Source organism: Saccopteryx leptura, chromosome 8 (assembly GCF_036850995.1).
Source record: "Saccopteryx leptura isolate mSacLep1 chromosome 8, mSacLep1_pri_phased_curated, whole genome shotgun sequence".
NCBI classification, from domain to species: domain Eukaryota; kingdom Metazoa; phylum Chordata; class Mammalia; order Chiroptera; family Emballonuridae; genus Saccopteryx; species Saccopteryx leptura.
The window spans coordinates 57,188,122-57,205,244 of record NC_089510.1 but is presented as its reverse complement, the minus strand read 5'-3'; the positions used below and the strand labels follow the sequence as shown (position 1 = coordinate 57,205,244).

At 38.3% G+C, this 17,123-nt stretch overlaps 1 protein-coding gene across 17 annotated transcripts in view; it reads left to right on the top strand.

Annotated features, from left to right (window-relative positions):
- The window catches only part of DLG1 (discs large MAGUK scaffold protein 1), a 301,581-nt gene that overhangs the window by 206,968 nt on the left and 77,490 nt on the right, over positions 1-17,123 (top strand). For all 17 annotated transcript variants that reach the window (XM_066347976.1, XM_066347975.1, XM_066347974.1 and 14 more), the window contains 2 exons: positions 2,781-2,937; positions 4,534-4,636. In XM_066347976.1, coding sequence (XP_066204073.1) covers positions 2,781-2,937; positions 4,534-4,636 — 260 coding nt within the window. The remainder of the gene's footprint in view (positions 1-2,780; positions 2,938-4,533; positions 4,637-17,123) is intronic.

The following is a 17,123-nucleotide window of genomic DNA, read 5'->3' as shown; positions in this document are numbered from 1 at the left end:
TTTTAGAGATGGGGTGGGAGGAGAGAGGGATAGGGAGATAGAGAGAAGGGCAGGGGGAGGAACAGGAAGCATCAACTCCCATATGTGCCTTGACCAGGCAAGCCCAGGGTTTCAAACCAGCGACCTGAGCGTTCCCGGTCGACACTTTATCTGCTGCACCAGCGCAGGTCAGGCCTTAGCAGGATATTTCTTAATTATTATTTGCTAATGCAGAGTTAATAATTCATACATATGTTTAAACCATAGTGGCAACCTTAAACCATGAATCTACTATCTAACAAGAAAATAAAGACCAACCAATATAGTGAAACCTATATTGTGGCCTGGTTCTACTCTGCTTTTTCTGCAGTGCCCACCAAGTCAACTGCTTTCCTGACTTTTGAGTTTATTGTTCCTTTTTTTCTTTTATATATGTTTGTGTATATAGTTTTTCTTAAACAATATATATTTAGTTTTGTTATTTTTGACAAGAAAATATAATTTTGTTAACCCTAAAAGTGAACTGGCAGAACTGGTACCTCTTTATGATTAGAAAACATCATTTTGCCCTGGCCGGTTGGCTCAGCGGTAGAGCGTCGGCCTGGCGTGCGGGGGACCCGGGTTCGATTCCTGGCCAGGGCACATAGGAGAAGCGCCCATTTGCTTCTCCACCCCCCCCCCCCCCGCTTCCTCTCTGTCTCTCTCTTCCCCTCCCGCAGCCAAAGCTCCATCGGAGCAAAGATGGCCCAGGCACTGGGGATGGCTCTTTGGCCTCTGCCCCAGGCGCTAGAGTGGCTCTGGTCGCGGCAGAGCGACGCCCCAGAGGGGCAGAGCATCGCCCCTGGTGGGCGTGCCGGGTGGATCCCAGTCAGGCGCATGCGGGAGTCTGTCTGACTGTCTCTCCCCGTTTCCAGCTTCAGAAAAATACAAAAAAACAAAACATCATTTTAAGTTTTGGATAAACAAATATTTAAGAATATTAATGGTCCAGTTAGCTCAGTGATGTAGCATCAGCCCAGTGTGTGGATGTACCAGGTTTGATTCTTCGTCAGGGCACACAGGGGAAATGACCATCTGCTTCTCCACCTTTTACCCTTCCCCCTCCCCCTTTTCTCTCTTTCCCTGTCTCTCTCACTCTCTTTGCTTCCCACAGCTATTACTCCATTGGTATGAGCGCATCAGCCCAGGGCACTGAGAATGGCTCTGTGGAACCTCTTCCTAAGGCACTAAAAATAGCTCGGTTGCGAGCATGGCCCCAGATGGGCAGGGCATTGGCCCCAGATGGGGGTTGCTGGGTAGACTTTGGTTGGGGCGCATGCAGGAGTCTGTCTCTCTATCTCCACTCCTCTCACTTGGAAAAGAAGAGAAAAAAATATTAATTTCACATTATATGGAAGAATTCCTAAAATTAATTTATAAAAGTTATTTACTTCTGCTAAGCCTTTTGTTACCAATAGCTTTCTGTGATTTTAGAAAAATCATTAAATTTTTGAAAATATTTATCACGTGATATATTATCATCTCAAGTGATACTCTGTATTTCACTATCTAAAATAGTCTGCTGCTGAAATGTCCATGGTCTTACCACAGTTGGATGGTTTTCACTCAGCTATGAAACTGGTAGCAAATGTGAAACATCAGTAGTAAGATGTATTTTGATTTCAGAGATTTTTTAATTGATGGGGAGGATCGAAGAGGTTCATCTTAGAAAGAACAAAAAGCAGAGGTAGGGAGGTAGATAAATGAATGTGACTTAAGAAAAAGGTATTTAATTATTTCATATAAAAAGTTGGACTATTCCAGTGTTTTGTAACAACCCTAGGTCCATGGGGCCTCTGCTTCATTTTACCTTCATAATTGTTATGTATTCAAACCAGTAATGGGATTTTATCATTTTTCTTTTGTGTGGGAGGGTTTTTTTTTTGAGTGGAAAGGAGAATAAATATGCTTTGTCCTTGTCAGGGTCTGGCTTTGGGAAGTGACAGTAAAATTTTCCTTGATTGCTCAAGGCAGAATAGGGCATAGCCTCACCTTTGCAAAGGGGCAATGACTGGTGTAGGTTAGTCGTGTATTCATTCTTTTGAGATTGGAAAAAGGACCAATCTTCTCTAAGACAGAGGGATGTCTGTCTTTTACAAAATCTAAGAAGTAGGGGAAATAAGCAATAAAATATGTGCAATATCAACTTTTCATAAGTATATATTTTCTAAATAGGCTCTTTATATCCTTTTTTTTTTTAAGTGAAAGAGAGACGGACAAGAACAGACAGACCGGAAGGGAGCGAGAGATGAGAAGCATCAACTCATAGTTGTGGCACCTTAGTTGTTCATTGATTGCTTTCTCATTTGAGCTTTGATGGAGAGTGGGGGGGCTTCAGCCGAGCCAGTGACCCCTTGCTCAAGCCAGCAACCATGGGGTCATGTCTGTGATCTCACGCTCAACCTGGTAAACCCATACTCAAACCGGCAACCTCAGGATTTCAAATCTGGGCCCTCAGCACCCCAGGCCAGCGCTTTATCCACTGTACCACCACCTGATCAGGCTATATCATTTTTTTAAAATTTCTACATTGTTTGCTTCCTTTAGTTTTAGTTTCCTATCTGTTTTATAACGTGGGTTCTTAGCTTTTAGATAAAATTAGGGCTCTCTTTTTTAATTTCTAAGCCTAATTCTAGGGTTTTCATCTAGCTTTCTCTATAGTTTGTTACTATAGAGTTATCAATAGGGAATACTCTCACTGATAGACTATTAGATTCTGTATAAAATTTCTAAGGAATTCAATGTATTTTTTTAATTTTTAGGGAACCTAGAAAAGTTGTTCTTCATCGTGGCTCAACAGGCCTTGGTTTCAACATTGTAGGAGGTGAAGATGGAGAAGGAATATTTATTTCCTTTATCTTGGCTGGAGGACCTGCTGATCTTAGTGGAGAGCTCAGAAAAGGAGACCGTATTATATCGGTAAGATATGTTAATCAAAGTAATGTTTTTACTATTTTAACTATGATCTATATTATTTATGAAAAGTTTTGGATTTTACATTCTGAAGTTATAGGAGATATTTTAGTTAATCTTCTTACCATTTTACAGCTTAGTTGTAGCAATATAGTAGTAATGTCAGTGAACATGATCTGTATGACAGATTTTTTTTTATATTTGACTTAATTATAAAGTGTCAACTTTATGTCTTTTCTAATATGTCTGTTAACTCAACCTGTGTCTTTAAGTTTATTAATTCAGCATTACTTGTTTAGTTTAAACTTTTATATTTTAATTTGTTATCTGCTTAATCTATTGTTTATAAAGATTTATAAACTCTCTGAATATGATGGTGGGTTTTGGCACTTTGTCCTTGCAGCAATTTTTTTTTATTGTATGTTTGAAACTATGTTATTAAATGCACTAAATTTAGCATCATCATTTCTTCCTGGTAAGTTGATCTTTTTGATTACTATGCAATGATCTTCTTTATTTATGATAATAGTTTTTACCATAGAAGCTATATTACCTGACATTAATGTGTCTATGGTCTTTTTTTTTTTTTTTTTTTTTTTGCTTGATATTTCTCTCATCTTTTCTTCACTTTTTACTTTGTTTATCTGTGTGCTTATGTAGCTATTGCCCATACAATTTTATAGACTAAAACTGATCAGTAGTTCTACTGTTCTACCTAATGGCACACAGACTTTGAGAAACTTTAATTCTAATTGTGCTGTTTCTAATATTTTACTTGTTTCACTTTTATATCCCCCAAATTGAGTCATTTTTATTTTTGTTTAACAGTTAATTCATGTTCTATAATTTTCTTTGTTCATCTTTTGTTCCTGTATCTTCTCTCTTCTATGTTTCTCAGTGTGTCACTAATAGCATTTGGACTTGTTTTGTTTAGGACTTCTTGTTCATTGTAGGAAATTAAGCTTTTCAATCTCCTATCCTGTACTTGCTAGAACTTCATAATCATTTTAAAAAGCAAAAATGTGCCTAACCAGGCGGTGGCGTAGTGGATAGAGTGTTGGACTAGGACACTAAGAACCCAGGTTCAAAACCCCCAGGTTGCCGGCTTGAGCATGGAATCATAGACATGACACCATGATCGCTAGCTTAAAGCCCAAGGTCACACTGGCTTGAGCCCAAGGTCACTGAATTGAGCAAGGGGTCACTGGCTCAGCTCAAGGGGTCACTGGCTCAGCTGAAGCCCCCTGGTCAAAGCACATATGAGAAAACAATCAATGAACAACTAAGGTGCCGCAATGAAGAATTGATACTTCTTTCTCCCTTCCTGTCTGCCTGTCTGTCTGTCTGTCTGTCCCTGTCTAGCACCTGGTCAGACCTGACCAGGTGTTCCCTGTCTCTCTCTCTCTCTTTCTCACTCTCACTAAAAAACAAGCAAAAAACAGTAATATTTTGTTTTACAGTACAATTTTAGTAAATTGGAATCAGAAAATATTTTAGTGATAAGTAATTACAAGTTTTTGGGGTTTTTTTAAGAACAGGCTATTGTATTTCTAACCAATGTGATAATTTTCTTGCAAATTTAAGATTTGGTTTGATTTACAGGTAAACAGTGTTGACCTCAGAACTGCCAGCCATGAGCAGGCAGCTGCCACTTTGAAAAATGCTGGCCAAGCTGTTACAATTGTTGCACAATATCGACCTGAAGGTAATAAAATTCTGTGTTCTGTGTTTATTATTTCAGTTGTTAGAATTCTTTTTCTTAATAATGTTTAACTTTCCAAGCTTAAGTTTCTTTATGTTTCGGTCTGATTTATTAATATGGTATTTGTACAATGTGAGTCTAATTCACTGTTCAGGTCAATGTGTTTTTAATAGGATATAGGAATTTGTATCTGCCAACTCTTCTGAGCATTGCACTAGTATTTGGATTAATTTTCATGTGTTTTATTTTTCAAAATCTGTCCCTAACCAAACACATACCTTTTAACATAACTTTTACTAACTCAGTGATCCAAAAGGTAATAAAAACCATAAGCAAGCATAGTAATATTGCCAAAAATAGGTCATCTCAATTTTTTCTAACCTCTAAATTAGATTGTATTTATTAATATCAAGTTTAAGATACATTTCTAGTAGCCTTTATTGCCAGCTAAAAAAAAAAAAAGAGAAAGAATATAAGTTTGAGATCCAGTGTGTTTCTAAATAGTGAAGTATCCTAGACGTGACCTTACTAAGTTCCTAAGGGAAGAGGATAGTAGTGGAAAATTTGAGGTCATGCCATAGTACACATATATAGGACTCTAGTACCTATCAACGTAACCACTGCTCCAATAAAACCTCAGTGGATTTTAAAAAGTTTAAACACCCAAAAGAATACACAGCATACTGGTATTCATAAACAGCAAGGTAAAAAAAAAGCACTTTATGACTAAAAGAGCCAAGTGAAACATTCTATAATTTAGCAACTATTACATTTACGATTCTTTTCTTGGAATAAAATATATTTTTATAACAAAACCTAATGTGTTTTTTAGCTGATCAAAGTAGCATGTTATGATTCCATACATTGGTGGAACATAAAAACGAGACTAAGAGACATGGACAAGAGAGTAGTGGTTACCAGGGGAGGGGGGAGGGAGGACGCAGGAGGGAGGGAGGGAGAGAGTTAGGGGGAGGGGGAGGGGCACAGAGAAAACTAGACAGAGGGTGATGGAGGACAATCTGACTCTGGGTGAGGGGTATGCAACATAATTTAATGACAAGATAACCTAGACATGTTTTCTTTGAATATATGTACCCTGAATTATTAATGTCATCCCATCAACATTAATAAAAATTTATAAAAAAAACAAACAAACAAACAAAAAAACAAAGTAGCATGTTAGGCATTGCTTGCTATTCACAATAAGTACAGTCTTATAAACCTCAACAGTTTAAGTTTGGTAACTGAACAAGGATAAATTTAGTTACACAAGGGGTAAATTACACATAAATTCATATTAACAGAACAAATAGGGATGAATATATGAAGTCAGAATGTCAGTTTATTAACTTTTATGAGAAACAGTGCAAGTGAGGCCACACATGCTTGTATGTCTGGCCAACACTTCTTGCCCTGTAGGTATACTATATGGAATCCAAGTATAATCACAGTTGCCTAGTATTATAGAAAGCCTCTCATTTATGTTTTACAGGGAATATAGATTATTTAGGAATGATTTACGATAAGTTGGTATCATCTTCCTGACCTCCCAGAAACCACAAAAGCAATAAAGAAAATAAAACATTCACACACACCCGTCCCATACAACTCCACCTTACATTAAGCAAAACTAAGAAGACAGACTACCTGGACAACGAAATATAGGCAAAGGTTGCTCAAGCAGCGTGAGATTGGGTAGAGGCCACATGATAAAAGAGAAAGAATAAAACAACATGGAATGTTGAGAAAGCTCAGTGGTGGCAGAATTTAGAATGTAGAAGAAAATTGCATTTCCTAAAAGTGAGGGGCTTGTGTATTAAGTACAAAGCCATTATGGCCTTTTATGGCAGTTGTCATGGTAATTGGAGTGAACAGGCTAGAACAGAAGCCATCCTGATGTGTTTTGCTTTAAAGAACTAGAGGAGCCATATTTAGATAAAGCAGTCTGTCTTCATAGCTTCTGATAATGAGTCTTGGTTTTAAAGGCTGTAAAGAACCTGTGCTTCTATCCCCTTGTACCCCAGAACTTTCTGGTCCTGCCAAATATCTTGTCCAGCATAGTCCAACTCATTATGTAATAAGTAATTTAAAAGTAACTGGCCTGGCATTCATACAAAAATATTAATAAGGCCCTGGCCGGTTGGTTCAGTGGTAGAGCGTTGGCCTGGCGTACAGGAGTCACAGGTTCGATTCCCGGCCAGGGCACACAGGAGAAGCGCTCATCTGCTTCTCCACCCCTCCCCTTCTCCTTCCTCTCTGTCTCTCTCTTCCCCTCCCGCAGCTAGGGCTCCATTGGAGCAAAGTTAGCCTGGGCGCTGAGGATGGCTCTGTGGCCTCTACCTCAGGCGCTAAATGGCTCTGGTCGCAACAGAGCAACGCCCCAGATGGGAGGCGGAGCATCACCCCCTGGTGGGCATGCCGGGTGGATCCCAGTCGGGCGCATGCGGGAGTCTGTCTGAATACCTCCCCATTTCCAATTTCAGAAAAATACAAAAACATATATATATATTAAGAAGAAAATATAGAAACAGACAACAAAGTTTAGCAAGGGTAAGGTTAGTCACACACATAAATATACACACATACAAAAAAATTGGCACAATTTTGATGAAATTTTTATCTTGATGTTTTTTAATAACTTATGCATTCACTTATTTGAAAGGAGACCACAAAGTAGAAATGTAAGAATAGATGTAGGGAAAGGTGGTTTAGCAAACAGTAATTTTGAGCTTGCAGAACCCAGGAAAGAAGGCAGACAAGTTTTTTAAATTAGAACACAAAGGCAAAAAGACACTGCAGAAAAACCAATTGGGAACATAGAGGATATAATAGAAAAGTAAACAATATCAAAAGAAATAAAGAGGATTTTATAAGATGTGAGAGAAAATATTAGCGATGGAAGACAGGCAATTATTTGCAACATATGCATAATTAGACTTTCTGAGAAAAATATTTTAAGAAAATAAATATTTTAAATTATAATCCATTAAAGAAAAATCTCCTGAATTAAAAATAAGTGAATCTTTATTTAATAGAAAATTCATAGAATAGCCCAAATTCAGACATTCTAGTTAATGTTTATCAAGAATAGAAAATATTGTTATAATAAGAAGGTAAGAAAAAACTGCTCTAAATGCGTGGTTAGCATATACCAGAACAAAGATAGTTAATTTTACTATTTTTATATTTTTTGCCTCTTAAATAAGCATAATGTACCTCTTTATGCACTAAATGTACTTGCCACTGATAGTTGGCAAAGGCGGTCTACCCTTTTCTAAGGGTGGTTATTGATTGGGCCCAGGGATCTTCCTTTCAGATTATCTTTTTCTGTGCTTGTCCTGTGTTTTTTTTTCTTTCTTTCTTTTTTCTTTTTGTTATTTACATACTTTTATTTTAATGAAACTTTCTGATTGATACTTTTTATTTAGTTTATTTTAAAATTTAAACTGTTCTAGTATTGACAAGGCATTTTTGTATTAAGGAAATTCTACATTTATGTTTCAATGGAAAGGTTATGTTGGACTTTTTTGGTTTTTTGAGAGGAACAGGGAGAAAGAGATAGGAACATCGAGTTCCTCCTGTATGTGTCCTGACCCGGGAATCAAACCAGCACCCTCCTCGCTCCAGGATGATGCTCCAACCAACCGAGCTATCTGCCAGAGCTTTTTTATTTTTATTATTATTTTTTTTTTAAGAAAGAAAGGAAGGGAGAGAGAGGGGAGGGGAAAGGGAAGCATTCATTTGTTGTTCTACTTAGTTGTGCATTCATTGGTTGCTTCCTTCGTGTGCCCTGACCAGGGAGGGGATCAAACACATAACCTTGTTGTTTTGAGACAACGTTCTTAACCAACTGAACTAATTGGCCAGGACCTGAACATTTTTTTGTTTATTTATTTTTTTAATTTGAAAGAAAGAGATTTTTTATTCATTTGTTGATTCTTGTGAGTTCCATGACTGAGAATCAAACCTGCAACCTTTGCATTATCAAGACAACACTCTAACCAACTGAGCTACCCTGCCTGAGGTGGACTACTAGCAAGCCTTTGTCATCTCTTATAGCAGTGATTTTTCAACTCATGTGCCACAAGCATATTTAAAACATTCAATACTTGACTATTTAGTGAGAGCTACTGACCTTTTTTCCCTTAGATTGTCAGATAAATAAATGACAACAGCCAACATAATAATAGTCATCTGTGTGAAAGAATCAAAATTATACTTTTTCATCAGATTAGCAGAAAATAGTTTTTGGTGTGCTGCAAAATTTTAGTAATTATTTTATGTGTGCCATGAGATGAAAAAGGTTGAAAGTTGCTATCTTATAGAGATTTTCTGTATCAAGTACCTAATTAAAATTTTTGTCTCTTTCCTTGCCATATATGTTTCTATGCTTTTCTGCTACTTAAAACAACCAGCCTACCTTCTTACTCAAAAATATTTCCCTTTTTTTTTCTAGACCAATTATGTTATTTATTGTCCTGTTACTGGCTTTGGGATTCTTGGATTTCCCAAGATAGAAATTGAGAGGAAACTCCAGAGACATTTCCAGACCTATGTTATTAAGCTTATGCTCAAGAACAAGGGAGGAAGCGCAGAGGAAAAGAAGGTCTCCAGGGCTGGCTCTGCTCAACTGCTTTTATAAGTTGGCGACATAAGGGCTTGAGCGCAAAGGCAGGCTTTTCGAAAAAGGTGGACTTGGTGGAATTTTCCATTTCAGTGTCAAGTGACTTCCTTTTCCAGTTTCAGTGCCAGTAATTATATTCACTTCTGTGCCATGGGGGGCAAGATGTTAGACTGCTCATTACAGCCATCCTAGGAAGGTTGGATAGCAGTCAAACCTGATCTCCCTGCCTGTTAGGGAGTCATTTCTTTGAACACTAGCTCACCTGTGACTCCCGGCATGGGCCACTTTCCAAAAATAAACCCTTACTACATGACCTGTGATGGCGCAGTGGATAAAACGTGGACCTGGTTATTGGTTCAAAACCCTTGGCTTGCCTGGTCAAGGCACATATGAGAAACAACTGCTAGGAGTTGATGCCTCCCGCTTCTCCTTCTACCAATCTCACTCTCTCCTCTCCTTAAAATCAATAAATAAAATGTTCAGAAAATAAAATAAAAATAAACCCTTACTTTCTTTGCTCCAAAAAAAGAAAAGAAAAGAAAAAAAGAAAACCTTGATTAACTGTGCATGCTGGTCAGTAGTTTCAACATCTACAAGGAAGCAGGCAGTTAGAAGGGAGATAAAATGAGCTACCTCTGTGTTTTTGAGTAGAGAGTTGACGGGTGGTGACATTCTTGTGATCAATTAATGCAGCATTACTTCTAGCCATCTGTTCTTTACTTGGCTTCCTGACCACCTAGGATTATTGCATGCCCGGTCCCAAGTCCATATATGGTCTCAGTCTGAGAGTTGTTTCTCTCAAGCTTTGTTTTTAATACATTTTGTTATAGAATATGAATGAGTTATATTCTTCATAGTTGAGATTGCAAGTATAAGAGATTGGGGGAGGGACTTCCAGTCAAGATGGCAGTGTAGGTAAATGTATATTCAAATCCTCCCACACCACATCAAAATTACAACTAAACTACGGAAGAACCATCATCAGAATCACCTGCATTCTAGATGAATGGAAATCCTGCAGCTAGGGATTTAAAAAATGCCATATCAAGAATGGTAGGAAAGTCAGAGATGTGAAACAGGCTGGTCCCACACCCAAGTATGGTGATTTAAAATTGGGAGGGATAGCTTGGTTGCAGAGGGTCCCCCATGAGGAGCAAGAGGTACCAACCCCACACTAGGCCACCCAGCCCAGGGTTCCAGTGCCAGGAAGGGAAGTCCTCATAATTTCTGGCTGTAAAACCCAGTAGGGATTGTGGCTGAATAAGAAGTGCTGCTGGAGTCCCAGGACCCGCACATTATCTTACGCAACTTACTCTAGTGCTGGAGCAGCAGCAGCTTGAAAGAAACCAGGAACATACAGGGAGGAACTGAATTGTCTGCCATCGGGTGAGAGGTGGTGGTGGCAGCTTTCTACCAGACAAAAGTGCTGTCAGTGGCCATTGTTTCTTTGCTGAGACCCCAGCCCCCACAGAGCCAATACACCATACTTGAGTCTCCATCAAGCTGGCTCACACTGTTTGTCCCACCTTGGTGATGCCCTAAGATTCTGCTCCACCTAACTTGCAGGCCAATCCAAGCCATTTCTAGTGGCTTTTCCTTACAATTGGCCTTTCTTGCTTCAAGCTTGGACTTTGCTAAAATCTCTCAAACAAGCTACATCTGGCCTCTGCATACCCCATACACCTTGCTAAGTGGCCCCAGGAGTAGAACTAGCAGCAGCCCACCTTGGTTCAAAGCTTGGCCTCTATTGTGCACCTCCAAGCCCAGCACAGGTAGCAGCCATCTGCAGATTGTACTGTAGCTCACAAATGGTGATCCCAAGCAAGGGACAGGCAATGGCTGACTTTGCACCTCCTGGGAGGCACCAGAGCCAGCACAGCACCCAGTGGACAGCTTCAGACTATGCGGATTACAACTTGACCACCTCCATGAGAAACTCACTCAAGGGGCAGATTCAGTCAGCACCAAAGCCTCACTGAATCAAGGTCTCCATAAGGTCAGCTCCTGCACAGCACCTCCTCCACTGTAGGCACAGCTGGTCCTCAAAGCCAGTTGTCCCGGGGTTCAGCCCCTCCCAGTGAGGTCACTAGCAGTCAAGGCTCAACTACAACAGAATAGTGCACACAACCCACACTGGGGCATACCTGGAGCACTTAGCTAGGGTGAGTGGGGAGGTTGCACCATTGGGGCCTACAGGACACTTAGTACACAAAGCCACTCTGTCAAGTATGGGATACATAGCAGCTCTAATACAAAGAAACAAACACAGGGAAGCAGCCAAATGCAAAGACAAGGAAACATGTCCCAAATGAAAGAACCTGGAGAAATCTCTAGGAAAAGAACTAAATGAAATGGAGGTGGCAGACTACCAGATGGAATGCAAAACAAGAGTTATATGGATGTTAAGGAACTTAGAACCTCAACAGGATGGAAAAGGACATAAAAACTATGAAAGTCAGAGATGAGGGATACAAGAACTGAAATGAGGAATAATATACAGGGAACCAGCAGTAGAGTAAGATGAAGCCAAGAGTCAAATCAGCAATTTAGAATATAAGGAAGCAAAAAACATCCACTCAGAACAGCAAAAAGAAAAAGGAATCCAAAAAAATGAAGATAGTGTAAGGAACCTCTGGGATCTGGGACAACTTCAAGCACACCACATTCACATCATGGGGGTGCCAGAAGTAGAAGAAAGAGAGCAAGAAATTGAAAACCTATTTGAAAAAATAATGACAGAAAACTTTCCTAACCTGGTGAAGGAAACAGACATACAAGTCAGTGAAGCACAGAGAATTCCAAACAAGATGAACCCAAAGAGGACCATACCAAGACACGTCAAAAAGAGAGAATTTTGGCTCTGGCTGGTTGGCTCAGTAGTAGATTGTCAACCCGGCGTGTGGAAGTACCAGTTTTGATTCCTGGTCAGGGCACACAGGAGAAGCAACCATCTGCTCCCCTCCCCCTTCTCCTCTCTCTCTTTTCCCCCCTCCTTCCCTCCCTCCCTCTCTCACCCCCTTCTCCCCCTCTCTCCCTCTCTCTCACTCCCTCCCACAGCCATGGCTTGATCAGTTAGAGCACATCAGGCCTGGGCACTGAGGATAGCTTAGAGCCTTTGCCTCAGGCACTAAAAATAGCCTGGTCACAAGTATGGCCCCAGGTGGGCAGAACATCAGCCCCAGACAGGGGTTGCCAGGTGGGTCCTGGTCAGGGCGCATGCAGGAGTCTCTATCTCTCCTCCTCTCAAATTTTTTAAAAAGAGAGAGAGAGAGAGAGAGAATCTTAAAAGCAGAAGAAAAAAGCTGTTAGTTACCTACAAGGGAGCTCCCATAAGACTATCAGCTGATTTCTCAACAGAAACTTTACAGACCAGAAGGGAATGGCAAGAAATATTCCAAGTGATGAAAAGCAAGGACTTAACAACCAAGATTACTCTACTCAACAAAGCTATCATTTAGAATCAAAGGACAGATAAAGAGCCTCCCAGACAAGAAAAAGCTAAAGGAGTTCATTATCACCAAACTATGAAATGTCTTAAGAAGAAGGGAAAAAGATAAAAAATATGAATAATTAAATGGCAATAAATACATATCTATCAACAATTGAAAATAAACAAGCAGAACAGAAAATAAATGAAAAAGATTAGGGGAAGGTACAGTTTCTCCTGTACTCTCTTCCCATACTTTCTTCTCTCTTTTGTTGTTTTATGGGAGTAAAAACAACGAAGTTGAAAAGTGGAATAAAATGTGGAAAATGAGCTATTAAACATTCTGTATATAGGTGTGCATATATTTAATTTATATCCAGCTGTTCAGAGACCCCCAATATATTTCATAACAAGAAGTATAGTTTGGTTCAAGAATTTCCAAAATGCTGACCGAAGAAAATTTTTTGTATAACATTTTAGCTCTCTCCTAATGGTAGCTTTCATGATTATGTGTCTAAGTGACAGATACAGAAAGTAGGCAAAAAACATTCAACATACATATTAATAAGAGTCTCCTAGGAAATCATCCAAAACAATGCAACAAAAAATATTAAAAGTAAATTTTTAAAATTCTCCAAAATTTAAAAAATATATATTTTTAAACTACTTATTAAAAGGATATCCTATGTACTGAGGTAGTAACTGGCACTGAGAAATATTCTATTGAGATTATTGGAAATAAAAAGGGAGAATTCAGTAGAATTCCAAGCCCCCTCCAAAAATGCTTTTTAATGGAAGGAGCTTGTCTTCATAACTTCATCAGCAAAGGTTTATAGGAGACAATGGAGGCAAAATATTAAAAAAATAAAAGAAAAAAAACTGCTCCAAACAGACTTTCACATATAAAGTCTGCAATCAAATGCATCAAGAAAGAATTAGGATGATATTGTTCATATAAACTTCCTGAGGAGGGAGAAGAAACTTCAGACATCCAAAATGATGGGGGAGAGATACTGAAATAAGGACTGGTGTTAGCAACTAAGATAGTTATTAGGAAGAGGTTATATAAAGACTATATTCTCTGACAATTTAGTTACAGTTTTCAGAAAATGGGAGAATTCAAAGATTTAAAAAAAAACAGAGTAAGTCTTCTAATTGCTTTAAAGTTTTTAACTGGATATTAAAGGATAATATGTCAGATCAGATCTCAAGAGATTAAAATTGAAATATTTTGGCTCAGCCTAACCAGGCGGTGACACAGTGAATAGAGCATTGGACTGGGACATGGAGGACCCAGGTTTGAAACCCCTGAGGTCGCAGGCAAATGAGTGCGGGCTCACCAGCTTGAGCACTGGGTCACTGGCTTGAGTGTAGGATCATAGACATGACCCCATGGTCGCTAGCTTGAGCCCAAAGGTCACTGGCTTGAAGCCTAAGGTCACTGGCTTGAGCCCAAGGTCGCTGGCTTGAGCAAGGGGTCACTCACTCTGCTGTTGCCCCTTGGTCAAGGCACATATGAGAAAGCAACAAATGAACAACTAAGGAGCTACAACAAAGAATTGATGCTTCTCATCTCTCTACCTTCTTGCCTGCCTGTCCCTAACTGTCCCTCTCTCTGTCTCTCTCTCTCTCTATGTCTCTGTCACAAAAAAAAGAAAAAGGAAAAATATTTTGGCTCGTAGTAGGAGGCCAAAAGCCAAACAAAAGATTATCATTAGAACAAAAAAACAAACCTTTCTAATTTTATAAATGAATAAATTTATTTACATATTATATATGAATATATTTATAAAATAAATTTATGTATAAATTCACTTATATATAATATCCATTATGCTTATATATTTATATAATTTTGTTTAGCAGTTTAAAGTATTTTTATATTTTATATATAAACTTAGGAAGGCGTGTGTGTGTGAAAGTGAATAAATAAACTTAACAGTGAGATTGTGTTCTAGTTAATATTGCTTTATAACTACCCTGAAGATTAGTAGATTAAAATATTAACCATTTTATGGATTCTGTAGGTTAGGAATTCAGTCAGCATTTTGGCTGGATGGTCCTTGTGGCATGGACTGAGGTCACTTAATGGGATTCGGCTGGTAGATGAGCTGTTTTGGCAGGTTCAAAATAGCTTTACCCTGCCTTTTCTTGGTCCTGACTGGAAGTTTGAGCATAGAGCACTATCGTGTCACCTCTAAAGCTTGGTGCTTTTGAGGGTAGTCAGGCTTCTTACATGGTCTCTGGCTTCCCCCAGAACAAGCATCCAAAAGAAACCAGGTAAGAGTTTCATGGCCTCACCTGACCAGTGGTTGTTCAGTGGATTGATCTGGGATGCTGAGGTCCCAAGTTCAAAACCCCTAGGTCTCCAGCTTGAGCATGGGATCATCAGCTTAAGCATGAGATCACCAATATAATCCCATGGTTGCTGGCTTGAAGCCCAAGGTCACTGGCTCAAGCAAGGGGTCACTGGCTCAGCTGGAGCCCCCCAGTCAAGGTACATATGAGAAACAATAAATGAATAACTCAAGTACTGCAACTATGTGTTCATGCTCATCTCTCTTCCTCCTTTCCTCCCTTCCTCTCTTCCTCTCTTCCTCTCTCTCTCTCTCAAAAGAAAGGAAAAAAAGTTTCATAGCCTCCTCTAATCTAACCTGGAAAGTCACATATGATTATTCCTTCCACATTCATTTGCTTGCAAGTGAATCATAAGACCAATTCAAGGAGAGATTTTGACTCTTGATGGGGGAGTGGCAAAATTACACTGTACAAGAACATTTGGGTTGTAAGCATCTCTGGAAAATATCTTTCACAGGATATTTATATAAAAGGCTTGAATATATATAAATATAAAATACTGTAGTATGAATAGAACTGAAATCAAACAACTTCAATTATATCAAAAGTTTACTCACCATAATTGTTAAAACAATTTTCAGATTTGCTAATAGAGCAAAGTCTATCCTAAACAGTATTTTGATGTAAAATGATATAAAGGTTAAAAATAAAAGAACTATATAGCTATAAAAAAGAAATGAGGAACATTTGTATATTCTACTTAGGAGTGTTCTTAAAATTATTATAGTAAAACTATTAGTAGTATACTTACTGTCAAGTAAAATAAGCAACTTGGAGGAATGTGTATGTTATTGTTTAAGAAGGAGAAGCAGTGCATACATGTTTGTATGTATATGCATCGTTATATATACAGAATTGTACAGGGTGGGACACAAGGTTTATAGTTGTGAGTGCATGAAACAGTTTATTCTTGTATTATTACTTACTATTATTTTCCAAACAACTGAAACCTCCTTTTGCCCTATTCTATAAGATGAAAATATAAACTGAGTCTGAGTTACACTGGTTCTAATTAAAATTTAAGACCATTAGGTTTTTACTTAATCTCTGTCATATCTGTATGTACTTTCTTGCATATGAAGAATTCTAGTTCTTAAGACACTACATGACTTGTTTGCTTTATTCAGTATTACATTCACAAGTCTTAAAATAACCATCACCAACACTACAGCTAAGACAGTATTACTGAAAACAGTTAATTTTTCCCTAGTTCTTAAGAGCATGGCATACTAGGGTTATACAGGGGTGGGCAAAAGCAGGTTTACAGTTGTTTGTATGGAAAATAATACAATAATAATAATACAAGAGTAAACTTGCGTAGTCACAACTATAAACCTACTTTTACCCACTTCTGTATATCTCTATCAGTCTATCTGTATCTTAGTTCTGTCTTTACAGACTGAAGATTTCACATGAATTAGTAATTGTTGAATTGTAGTAAATATATTATACTAATCAGTCTACTGTTTATGCTTTAAATTTTTTTATAGTTTAAAGGACTATAAGAAATATTACATTTTAATGTGGACTTAAATGTTTGTGAGTCTTTTGATGAATTGTTGCTTCAGATAATCCTAGTTTCCATAAAACAAACTTGGTAGCTATAGTGAAATGTTTGCTCTTAACTGTCTTTTTACACCAGTGGTAGTCAACCTGGTCCCTACCGCCCACTAGTAGGTATTCCAGCTTTCATGGTGGGTGGTAGCGAAGCAACCAAAGTATAAATAAAAAGATAGATTTAACTATAGTAAGTTGTTTTATAAAGATTTATTCTGCCAAACTTAGCAAAAATCCGACATAAAGTACTTGGTAATTATTATTATATGCTTTAACTGGCTGTAACTCTGCTTTATAAATTTTATAAAGTGAAGTTACTTCCCTACTTTATAAATCACCATTACTGTGGAACTGGTGGGCGGTTAGAAAATTTTACTACTAACAGAGATATAAAAGTGGGCGGTAGATATTAAAAGGTTGACTACTCCTGGCTTACACTATACAAACTCACAGACCAGTTACAGCTTCGCTCTTGCTATAAGACTGGTTTTATGAGAAAATCTGATCAGATCTGACCTAATTGT